Source organism: Cyprinus carpio, chromosome B12 (assembly GCF_018340385.1).
Source record: "Cyprinus carpio isolate SPL01 chromosome B12, ASM1834038v1, whole genome shotgun sequence".
NCBI lineage: Eukaryota > Metazoa > Chordata > Actinopteri > Cypriniformes > Cyprinidae > Cyprinus > Cyprinus carpio.
The window spans coordinates 17,620,861-17,633,609 of NC_056608.1; the positions used below are offsets into that span (position 1 = coordinate 17,620,861).

The 12,749-nt window shown below is 34.6% G+C and overlaps 2 protein-coding genes across 2 annotated transcripts in view; one reads left to right on the top strand and one right to left on the bottom strand.

Annotated features, from left to right (window-relative positions):
- Positions 1–704: 704 nt before the first annotated feature.
- LOC122139245 (cytochrome c oxidase assembly protein COX11, mitochondrial) lies at positions 705–3,521 on the bottom strand. The gene is made up of 5 exons (XM_042735809.1): positions 3,389–3,521; positions 2,325–2,690; positions 2,083–2,238; positions 1,845–1,970; positions 705–1,559 (listed from the first exon to the last, which is right to left on the bottom strand). The coding sequence occupies exons 2-5, from the start codon at positions 2,640–2,642 to the stop codon at positions 1,377–1,379; spliced, it is 783 nt and encodes a 260-aa protein (XP_042591743.1). The 5' UTR covers positions 2,643–2,690; positions 3,389–3,521; the 3' UTR covers positions 705–1,376.
- The window catches only part of LOC122139244 (syntaxin-binding protein 4-like), a 30,133-nt gene continuing 20,774 nt past the window's right edge, over positions 3,391–12,749 (top strand). The window contains 7 exon segments of the mRNA XM_042735805.1: positions 3,391–3,555; positions 8,500–8,573; positions 8,738–8,833; positions 8,919–8,988; positions 9,085–9,159; positions 10,509–10,588; positions 12,534–12,663. Of these exon segments, the coding sequence (XP_042591739.1) occupies positions 3,401–3,555; positions 8,500–8,573; positions 8,738–8,833; positions 8,919–8,988; positions 9,085–9,159; positions 10,509–10,588; positions 12,534–12,663 (680 nt within the window). The 5' untranslated portion in view covers positions 3,391–3,400.

Genomic DNA, 12,749 nt, shown 5'->3' on the forward strand with positions numbered 1-12,749 from the left:
ACGCACATCTTGTGTTGGAGAGGGTGTGGCCAATCTGCTGTTTTGATCCCATAAGCGCTGATACTAGATCAGAGCCCGTATGGTCATACATTTAGGTTTTGTCGCGCGGACGGTTGCTCGGCTGATTCTGCGTCAGCGCTCCAGCGCGCTTCAAGCGCGTGCTCGGGTTTGTTGTTTTCCGGGGCACGAAGACTGACGTAGTGTTTAAATGACGTAATATTGATTATTGTAATTTCTAAACAGATTATTATAGTTTCTCTTTTCTCCTTTTAAAACCGCTGCAGTACTTTGAAGCTATATTTTAGTCCGAGAATAAAAAAGCTATAAAAATCATTAAAGTGGGTTTGTTATTTGTTTGTTTTATTTTGCAACACTAATGTCCCTTGTATCTTAGATATTTTGGCCTTTCAACCTTTACAAAGCCAGTCCAGCCAGACTTTAACGCTATTATAACTTTTATTTACACCATTCCCTAGCAAAACTACATTATATGATGCTTTACAGACCAATATTTAGAAAAGTAGAAATTAGTTAATTAGAAACAACATGAAAATGTTTTTATGCATCACATATCAGTTGTGATATATGATCAAAGCACTATTATGCAATTATACAACATATGCAGAATCCCTCTACATTAATATAAATAAAACTACATATTTTCAGGATCTCATTCCTTGTGACTAATAATGACTACTCCAGTATCATTTTTATATCTTTACTTTAACATCTCATTTCTGTTGTGACATGTGTCTGTTTGATAATGTATAATCCATCTGAAGAAACATGTTGTTCACTTGAGTACCACTGAGAGCATCTGCGCATGTTATTATAAAGCATCTATCTGCTATAGGTGTATGATATCCAGATATGCAAGCACAGACTAATGTTCTAGTATGCTGCAACATTACCTGCCATGTTATATTAATTATTACACAATAATCAACAAGTTGTATGCGGTTTCACTCCAATGCAATTGCTAAGTTTTAGGATCATGTTTTACATCAGAGGACAATTATAAAAATACACAAATGCTGCCCTCTAGTGTTCTAAAGTAAACCAAACAAGCAGCTCATTTCTTACTATCCTCACAAATGCTCACACAAATTTTGCATACACAGCTCAGTTGTTTGATATCAAAATAATTTTTATCTTATGGTGTATAAAAAACAGTGACTTATAATTTATTATCTTAAACAAAATTCAAAGACAGATGATCAGTCTTCATTACTGTTCAGTTTTTATATTTGTTTGAATCAATCTATCCAGACATATAAGTGAAATGTGACAAAATATTCAGTAATCATTACCAAAATGATTACTGAACACACTCTCCTGAAGATAATTCTGATGAAAATTCTCTGAATAATAAATAATTAGCTATATCCAGGGACGGGCAACCGCTGTCCCTCCTTGGCTTCAAAAAAGGTATATGAGAGTGTAATAGTATCAACTCGTGCCATCCTCGGGTCATCATCAAACTCTGGATCAATGTAGAAGAAAACAGGCATGTCTACTTCCTCGTGTGGATTTAACCTCTGTTCCTCAAAACAGAAACACTATTGGGGAAAAAAAGGAGCAATGTATTAGCACACTAATTTACATTTATGCATTTAGCAGACGCTTTTATCCAAAGCGACTTACAGTGCATTAAGGCTAACATTTTTTACCTAACATGTGTTCCCTGGGAATCGAACCCACAACCTTTTGTGCTTCTAACACAATGCTCTACCACTGACCCACGGGAATTTAGCACACTATTTTGAATTTGAGCTAGGTAACAAATGGATAGACATAAATTATAACAGTAATGTCCGCAAGGGTTTATTTAAATGTGTATTTACCTGTATCTTATTAAAATATTGTCCAGCCTCAAAAGGTACAACATTGTAGGTAGAAATGCCTATCACTGGTTTGTCTGTGGGATTCCGTGCCTTATAAAAGGCCAGCGCAGTTTCTCCTGGTACGAGCTGGGAAACGTTGAAACGAAAAAGCTGAATTATCTGCATCCATTACTCCAGTCCCAAGTCACACACTTCAGGAACTGAACAAAAAGTTGATTGCAAAAAAATATAATCTTACGTAAATCTCTGACTGCTGCGGACGGAAATTCCACTGCATGCTGGCGTGTGTGTCTGCATTGAAGGTCACTTTAATAATACGGTCCCTGATTGGCTTCATCGTCTCTACTTGATCTGTGTTATGTCCTGCTACTGCTGTGCCTCCCAGCCCTGATGCCTGATGAAAGAAAAGGAACATGTTATTGTAATTCCATAAATCCACAAAAAAAATACTTTTATTGAGATTATCAGTGTAATACTGACTTGACAGTACAGTCTGTAAAGTGGAACAGCAGCATATGACAAGCCAATCATTCCCACTCCGGCAGCCGCGATATATGTGAGGACGGTCTTGTTCCTTTTCTTCCAGTCATCTTCTTGGTTCTGATGTTTCCTTTTGTGAGTTTTAGCTCCTCGTGACTGGTTGAGGAATCGTTGTGGGGTCCTCCTGAGGAAGAGCTGGCCACTGGAAGTGGCTAGTCCTCTGATGTTGCAATAATTAACGCATAGCCGAGTGCTAGAAAGCGCTTGCTGTACATAGTGCTTTGCAGTGCACCCACGGAGAAGGAATGGTAATAGCATAATCCTACAGTTATAAGTGAAATGCCCCACAAGGCAGGTATGTTTTACCTAAAAACCCAAAACAAAGACAGACATGATCACTAAAATTACATGAGTGAGTGATGAATTATATTACACTGACTGTATGATCAGTCCACAATTAAAAAAGGCCAAGTACTAAAGAAACAGTTTAGACTAAAGAAACAGTTTACTGATGAAAATGATAAGACACAGGCCTAGGCTAGCAAACCTAGGCATTTATTACATATTTTCAGTAACTTTATTTAAATAGAAATCTATTATTTTTAATTCTAAAAATATTCCACAATATTATTTTTACTTAATTTTTGATCAAATAAATGCGGGCTTGGAACAAAAGCGACTTTTGAACGCTAGTGTATATGAAAACGAACTTACAACACAATCAAGTAAATTGTGAAACTACTTACAGTCTTATTGTATGTGCTAACGTTACTACAATAATTGATAAGCATAACGCTGTATAGTCAATATAAACTATAAAGTACTTTTCTTAAATGATAAGACAACGTAAACCGACTGCCAACCCATAATATAGAGTATAAAGTCCTGTTACTGTACAACTTATTGTAAATCATACAGAATAGTGCAAGCTAAAGTGTTCATCTACCGGCTATCAAGCTATTTACATTGTTGTGAACATATATGTTGACCCCGTGACTGAATATCTAATTAATATGACTTTAAACAACCATAAGCATTTCATACAGAAGATGCTGAAGCATTACCTGACTCAAATAATGCGGGTATGTGCACGTACACCCTTCACCAACATGTTACAAAACGTCAAGTTCAACACGAAAATAATGGTGCAACAGATACTAGTTCCCCGGGTAACAACCTCTACTGCTATAGTTCCGGTTTTGCTGCGGAAACTGACCTACTGTTGCTTGAGGTACAGTGCTTTGTGATTACTACATAAACGATATTACACATTATAATAATTGTTCTTATGTTACCACTTGTAATCCACTAATCAAGTTAATTATGGTAAAAGTTCCATAAGTGTCTTTATCTTTTATCAAAAATGTCTTGTTCGCGGTCAACAACACTGATATTTAAAAGTTAAGTAAAGTAAAAAGTAAAAACGTCTTCTTTAGCCCTAAAAAAACATCATTTTAGGTTTCAGGGATCAAATCATGCATAGTTTAAAAAAGTTATCCCGTTTTCAAAGTATAGGCCTATAAAACGATTAATCGTGATTAATCGCAACCAAAATAAAAGCCTGTGTTTAATATATGTGTTTTGCCTGTGTATATTTATTATTTAAATGTAAATCATAGACTGTACACACACATGTATATAGTTAAGAATATGGTTGTATGTGTATGTACGCATATATGTAATCATTTGACAGCACTACTTCAAAGTTTATATGTTTTATTTGTTGTGAATGGTTATTGGTTAATTGGCTAAATTATCACACACATTTACATTTACATTTAGTCATTTAGCAGACGCTTTTATCCAAAGCGACTTACAAATGAGGACAATAGAAGCAATCGAAATCAACAAAAGAGCAATGATATATAAGTGCTATAACAAGTCTCAGTTAGCTTAAACGCAGTACACGTAGCAAGGGCTTTTAAATAATATAATAAATAAAAAGAAAACAGATCGAATAGAAAAAGAATAGAGCAAGCTAGTGTTAGAGGTCTTTTTTTATAATTGTATAATAAATGAAAAGAAAATAGATAGAATACAAAAAGATTAGAAAGGTAGTTAGATTTTATTTTTTATTTTTTAATTAGAATTAGAATAGTGAGTGCAAAAGTTAGAGGGTCAAATAAAGATGGAAGAGATGTGTTTTAAGCCGATTCTTGAAGATGGCTAAAGACTCGGCTGCTCGGATTGAGTTGGGCAGGTAATACCACCAGGAGGGAACATTTAATTTAAAAGTCCGTAAAAGTGACTTTGTGCTTCTTTGGGATGGCACAATCAAGTGACGTTCACTTGCAGAACGCAAGCTTCTAGAGGGTACATAAGTCTCAAGTAATGAATTTAGGTAAAGGGGTGCAGGGGTTTTGTAGGCAAACATCAATGCCTTGAATTTTATGCGAGCAGCTATTGGTGGCCAGTGCAAATTGATAAACAGAGGTGTGACGTGTATTCTTTTCGGCTCATTAAAAATTAATCTTGCTGCCACATTTCACTTTGTGAATGTGGATTTTAAACTTTACTGTATACTGATTTCGTTATGCAATTAAAACTTTTTAGTGGAAAAAAAAAATCAAATCATTTAAAAACACACTTTCAATATTTTGCTTTTGGTAGGTTATATGGGGGGAAAAAAGAGAAAACATGTAGATCATTTATGAATGTAACACTGGCCTTTGTGAGCTTTCTAATTTCATTGTATCTGATTTATTGAGGTTATACATTTAAATGACAAAGGTAGAGATGTTTGAGGTAAATTTAAGGTAAAAACGTTTGGCTTAATAGTTTATGAAAAAAAGCAAAAACCCATAATGTTAAAATTATCCCTGTTCTAGTCATGAGTAATCAAAGTAATCATCATCATGCTGCCTTAATCACTGTACTTTACAATTCCAGAAGGGCTTCAAAGTCCTGGTCACTAGTTGCATGGCAGCATTTAACCTTATTTCGCCTGTGGTGGCATTCGAGGATTAATGGGCATTAAGGGTTAAAAGATTATAATATTAAACAATTCTGGTTTATTTATAGGCTGTGTGTCATGGTTTTTGTTTTTTTTTCTTTATGTATTTTAAGCACAAACTGTCCTTAGTGACCTTACATTAAAATTAGATTTTTTTTTTTTTGTGGTAAAATATATATTTTTTTTCTTCTTCATCCTTAATTTGAGACCCCTTTTAATGAATTTCTATCTGATTTTATTTCTATTTTTTAATATACATAAACTGTAGTTGTTGTTTTGTATGTGGACAAAGCTAGCTTATGTTTCTTAATGATCTTTTCAGTTTTCAATATACTGGACTGTTGATTCAGTGTCCCTGCATCAGAAATCATGCAGCCAGACTCCCGTCCCCTCGTTCCACATCGCAGCCGGGTGTCAAGTCTTGAGCTTTCCTGCCTCCAGAGAGGCAGAATCATCATCAGCTGTGACAGCGCAGAGAGAGGTGAAGCGAACCATGTGACTGCGGGGTATCAGGAGAGATTAGTGGATAGGTAGGAGTGTGTCTGTTACTGTCTGGGTAGATTGCTGTCTCTCGGTCATCAAGACTGACCTGATTTGAACCGCCGTTCTCCCCAACCCGGTGTTACCGTAGACTTTACAATACATCATCAGTTGCTTGTGGACCTGCAATGGCACTGCTTCCACAAGTGGAGACAGAACACTTTGACGGGCTATCACTCCTCTACTGGTAGGAAATGCCATTATCTGGTTGTTATCTGGCTGAGTGACTTTAGATTAAGCAAATACTAATGCTTTTAAAGCTTATTTGATGTCTATCGTAGCCTTATTTGCTGCGCTTGTGTTGTTTCCTTAATGTTTCTGCTTGTTTGAATGTGTTTGGCATGGATGTTACAGTTGCCTTGGAACATTTCAGCATATTTCTATTTAATCATTTGTGATGCTCTAATAATGCAGATAAACTAGCTTTCGGTCGCAACAGAGAGTTGTTGACTGTGCATAAGAACTTGTCATTTTAGAATCATTTAGAGTTAATTATCATTGTCTCGGGGACGAACCAGTAGGAAGTGGAAAGCTAGATCAGGATGCACCCTAGGGGGATGCCTGCGTAGTTTCGCTGTAGTCGCTTGAGTGCATATCCTTACATGGCTTGAGCAAGGTAAGTCAGATTAGGTAGAATTAAGTGATCAGTTTAATGCTGGATCTTTTGTAACACAATCTCACGCACTACATCTGAGCTCTCTTTGTTCAGAGTGACTCGTTAAAGAGAAATCCTTTTATTTCCCATAAAGCTTTATGATGTATGCATTTTGTAGGACAAAATACTTTTGATATAGGGCTAGATTTGATGGAAATAAACATGTCGTAACCATGACATGCCTGCTGGAGTAAAGGACAGATCATGTTATTATACTGAACGTACAGTAATTCTAATTCTCTTTGTTGCTCTTAATGTGACGGGGATTAAAGTGCATTGTTTACAGTGTACAGGAGGAGATTACAAAGAACACTAAATGCAGAAATGGAAATCACTAGTAAGACGCGCAAGCGTTTGTCCTTGTCATCCTGTTCAGTTTGCGCTGACCACCACATGAACTCAACAAAACAAAAACAGCAGTTTAGTCTGAGAATAAAAAAGTCCAATCAGTCAATGAGTTGAATCATCAAAGAGTTGAATCATCATCTGTTCCATGATCGCTGTTGAGTCTTTAGCTAATGCATATGTTTGTTTCCACTTAACATGTTTTTTTTTTTAGTTTAGTACAGTTTTTTTTATATAATAGTGACATATTTTGACACAAATACAGAATATATTTTTTGCATTTTTTATATCATAACATGTCTTGTATATTATAGTGTCAATGCAAAATCAATTTTGACCCGATTTTAATGTTTGAAAAACATACTTTCCCTGATCTGATTATAAACAAAATGTCAACTTGATAACATGTCTTTCATAAAACAGTACATATTGTACGTTTGGAGTCTCAGTGACCACAGGTATGAATAAATGCAATGCATTTCACATGCTTATATTTTCTAAATATTGTACACAGTGTACAAGTACACTCCTTCAGGTTATTTTCTTTGATTTGGTTTGCATTATTTCAGGTTTCTGCAGTTTTCTTTTTTTTTAAATCTGTTTTCGCATGGGTCAAACTGACCTCAAACAAACCCACCATTGCTATACTGAATAACAATCGCCTTTTCAAAAGTGCATGCCTACTTCTTTGTCAAACAGACGGATAAAGCTTAAATAACATCTGTTTGCTGGGTTTTGATGAAGTCAGATGCACATTTAAAATGAATCTGAAGTGAACATTATATATCAGTTTTGAAATTGCTTTTTAAAATTCTACACATGTAGCGTTGTACGTAGCCTACAAAGGAAAGCATTTAAAGTAAATTTTAATAGAACATGAGCGGTAAAAGGTAGATTAAATAAATACAAGAAAATATGTGATGATATTTATACTATAAAAAATACATTTTACTCAATGTCCTAGTTAAAGGCAAAACATTATATTCTGTTGCTTTCAGTCTGTTATAGGGATTAAATGCAATAGAGATTGTTGGCTTCGATAAAGGATTCTATAAAGGATTTATCATTTGGCATTTTCAGTGTTTATCTACATGTTTAAGGGATTTTTATGTAAACCCACACACAGTAACCTACTATTTCTTTTTTTTATTTTAGCAATTTGTTTTTATTTTGCCTAATAATGGGTTATTACTTCAAACACCGTTCTGTTTACTATAATCAAAAACACTGATTTTCTTTTTTTAGCTTACTTTAAATTCATACATTCCAATATTTCTATATTATGAAGCATGTGCCATTACAGTACAGATATTTGAAAGCTTTTTAAAACCATTCAGGTCTAGTTTTACATACAAATTCACACTGGTATTTTTGCTTTATTCTATCTCAATGTCCCCTTTACATGTTTTTATTTTTTTCTGTAATATTTGCCATTATCTTCTGTTATAATGGACAGATGTGCAACTCTCTCAATATGCAATATTTTTGGGGAAAAGATTGGGAATGATTATGTTCTTTCCTTTAGGATTTAATCATTCATGCCTCCGAGGGTCAACCGCGTTATTACCATCCATTCGATAATCTGTATTTTTTAAAACAGTCTGGAACGTTTCTCTGAAAATCTTGTTTTTATGATAATATCTCTTGTACTTATATTTAAAGAAATCTCTCTTTTTTTTCAGGACAATAATGGGGCCCCATGGCATCAACCGTGCTGTGGAGAGACTAGAGTTTACAGACTGTAAAAAAGGACTTGGTAAGAACCAAAGCACAGTTTCTTACAGTTTATAATAATATTCCTAGAAAACTGCTTTACTCTGCTTTATTTTTCAAGGCATTTGGTGCACAGTTTGATTGACTTTGTTCTCTCACCCCCATATATAAAAATTAATCCCAAAAATCTTGTTCTCAATTTGACAGGCGTGAAGATTATTGGGGGCTACAGGGAACAGAGCGGTGAAGAGTTTGGTATTTTCATTAAACGAATTTTGCCAGGTGGCATGGCGGCACAGGACGGTATGTTCTCTCTCCCAAAATCTCCAGTGAATGTTTCTACTTAGATTCTGGGAATGATGGATGATAGACTTTTTTTGTCTTTCAGGGCGTCTTAGAGCAGGAGACCTCATTTTAGATGTCAACAACATGAATTTAGGAGGTGTTACAAATGAAAAGTAATGTATTTTTGGATTGGTTATGTATCTGTATTACAACAGAAGATGCCTAAAGTGTAGTAAAATAGCTAATCTAAGAAATCTGTTTGATATTAGGGCAGTGGAGGTCCTTCGCATGGCGTCAGCTTCAAATCACATGTCTTTACTGATAGTACGTGACGACTCTTCCAGGTAAGATGGCTTTTATGAATTGTGTGACATTTTACATTTTTTAAGGGAATAGATTCTTTTGTTTTTATCTGATTTGTTTTGAGTTCAAAGATTTTAATTATATGAAGAAAGGAAATATTGCTTGCCAAGTACAAAATGCGTACTGTTGGACATTGTATACTTAATCCTATAAATGGATGAGTACAGATGAGTGTCTTGATTTTTTAAAATCTAAAAATAGTCTTAATACACTTAAGGACATTAAAGTCTTAAACACTTTATTGAGAATTTTGGCCTTTGTTTAGTGTGATGCCATTTTTCCAGCACTAATTTCTTGTCTTATTTATTAATATTTTCAGTTATTTATATATATATATATATATATATATATATATATATATATATATATATATATATATATATATATATATATATATATTAACTCCAAACATAAGTATAGCCATTTTAAAATCTTCTTAGGAGACTTGATCTATAGAGTAAGTCCATACTGACAACATGAAGCTGCTACTCCATGCTAAATAATTTTTATAGGGATGCATGCAGAGATTTTTTGTTTTGTTTTGGCATTGTCTGCTTAGCCAGAGGTCTTGGTTTTGGGCAGTTGTCAAGTTCTTCCTGTCTGTCTTTGTTTAAATCGAACTGGCATTTTGCTGGTCTCAGTGACTTCCTGATGAGCACTTTTGTTCTCCCGACTGAACAGCTGTTGACGTATTTGGGCCACAAGTCTGTCATATGTGTCCTGACTTAAACCAGCTGAGGCTAGGTTTTAATCTGTAACATTGTAAAAGGATTACCTTCATAATTAATGGACAATCAGTCACCTCAAACAAACTGATTCTGTACGGTACACAGATTTTGAAAACATAATACAAATTTAAAGATTACTGCCTAGATCGCATTTCTGGCTTGGAAACAGTCTAGCCATTAACTTTGACACCGATTTATCTGTGATGACTTCCGTAATCTAATTAAGTGCTTCTAAGCTTCTTTTAGGACTAATGAGGAAGTTGCATTTAATGGGAGAAGTCATATTAAATAACTACAGACAGCCTTTTAAAATGTAGTTTGGGGGTTTAATGTTTTTGTGTGTGTGTTCATTTTTTTGAGTGTATTTTAAAAACTAAGAAGGGTAATATTCTCCAGCACTTCCTTAGGACAAGTTTGTTCATACTTATGTAATGCTTGATTTTACAGAATGGAAACCCCACATAATGTTTATGCTTTGAACACAACACAGACAGAAACTGTTAAGAAAGAGTTAGTCTGTACAAAAGCCCTCTCATTATGACGCACTGGAAAATTATGTCTCCAGAAAATGTGAATTTATGTGTCTTTATGTGTTTAATTAGGAGGGAATTTGCTGAGTTAATGGAAAAATATGGCTCTAGCAGTAGTACCAGTTCTGGATCAGACATCTCTATTTCCACAGGTAATTTCCACTACATCTATCATTTTACTGAATTTCAGGAGTGAATGACTAATGTCTGATTCTGAGAACTTGCAGCAACTGACAAAAATATAAACGTTGTTATGGTTTGGGTCCTCCATAACAACGTTTTCTACATAAAAAGCCATTTCTATCATTGATTTCTACATGAAGAGCCTTTTCTACATCAAGCATATGCATCAGAACAGACTTGAAACAATGTACTGTATGTGTTTACACTACCTTTTAAAAAGTTAAGGCCCAGTAAAAATTTTGTAAAGAAATTATTACTTTTATTTAGCAGTAATGCATTAAATTCACAAGTGACAGTAAAAACATTTATAATGTTGCAAAATATTTCTATTTCACTTAAATGCTGTTCTTTTGAACTTTTTTAATCATCACAGAAGAAAAAAATCATCACAAAAAATCAAAATATTAATACAACACAAAATGTACAAAAAAATATTAAGCAGCACAATTAAGTTAAGTTAAGTTAAGTTTCGTCTTTTATTACTGTATCTCCCTCAATAAAAATTTGTCCAGAGAGCAGATCAAATATACAACAGTACACTTATTCAATTACACTTGTTGTAATTGACCATCTTAATAATACACCAACAAAGCATATTACCCATCACATTACCCTCACCCACACAACAATTTCAGTCCCTTATTATTAAAAAAATTAATGGATAGGAATTAGAGAAAATTTGTTCCTACAGTATTCATCTTACAATATGGTACTATATATCTCCTGCCTGAGGGCATCAGCTCATACTCCTTGTGGAGAATATGGCTTGGGTCACCAATAATTTTAAGACTCTGCTTCCTAACAGACCTCTCAAAAATGTCCTGAAGAGAAAGTGGGGACAGCATACCAATTCTCTTTCCAGCTCTTCTAACCACATTTTGAAGTTGTGATTTAAGTTTAAGAGATACTCCATCCCAAAATTAAAATTTTGTCATTAATCATTTACCCCCATGTCGTTCCAAAGCCATAAAAGCTTTGTTCGTCTTCGGAACACAATTTAAGATATTTTGGATGAAAACCGGGAGGCTTGTGACTGTCCCATTGACTGCCAAGTAAATTGCACAGTCAAGGTCCAGAAAAGTATGAAAGACATCATCAGAATACTCCATCTGCCATCAGTGGTACAATCTGAATTTTATGAAGCGACGATCATATTTTTTGTACGCGAAGAAAACAAAAATAAAGACTTTATTCAACAATCCGTCTCCTCTGTGTCTCTCCACAGAGGTGACGCGTCTTTCAAACTTTTTTGGACCTTGACAGTGCAATTTACTTGGCAGTCAATGGGACAGTCACAAGCCTCCCAGTTTTCATCCAAAATATCTTAAACCGAAGACGAACAAAGCCTTTACGGGTTTGGAATGACATGGAGGTAAGTGATTAATGACAAATCGTATTGTAAAACCATAATATATTATAAATTCAAAAGCTGATCTGTAAAACAATAACAAGATATTTTTGTCCACCCCATAAACCTTGAGCCTTCAGAATCAACCTTGAGAATCAAAGTAAATACCTAAATACCTATAAGTTGTTACCTGCTCAACTTCCTCCTCATTAACTAAAATTGGACTGTGATCACCCACCAACCTCGGGTCAAAGATCATTTCTTTAGTTTTTTTTAACATTCAACATAATCTAATCTAATTTATACATACCGACATCTGAATTCTTAGTAAACTTAGTATAGCTGTATCATCTGAAAATGTGATAATGAAGTTATTTATATACTGATTTCTACTATCATTTGTATATAATGTAAAAAGCAGGGGGGAGCTTACGCAGCCTTGAGGAACTCCAACATTTGTGACCAATATACAATATTGGTACCAATATACCAATAGTAAAGTAATTGAATGTATTGAATGTATTGCAGCAATTGAATGTATTAATAAGCAAATGTCTTGTCTTCAGGAAAGATCACCGACACTGCCTCCTCCTCTTCATCTTCCAGATCTACCAGTCCTCTGCTTCTGAGCCCTAAAGACCCAAACCCAGTATACACCACTGCCTGTATTACCTCTCCACCTCCACAAGTCTGCACGTGAGAACCAGATGACTGTAGATTTAATTCCGATTTTATCTTGTGCTTTTATGCAATCCTTTTGTATATACTTAAAATAATTCTAC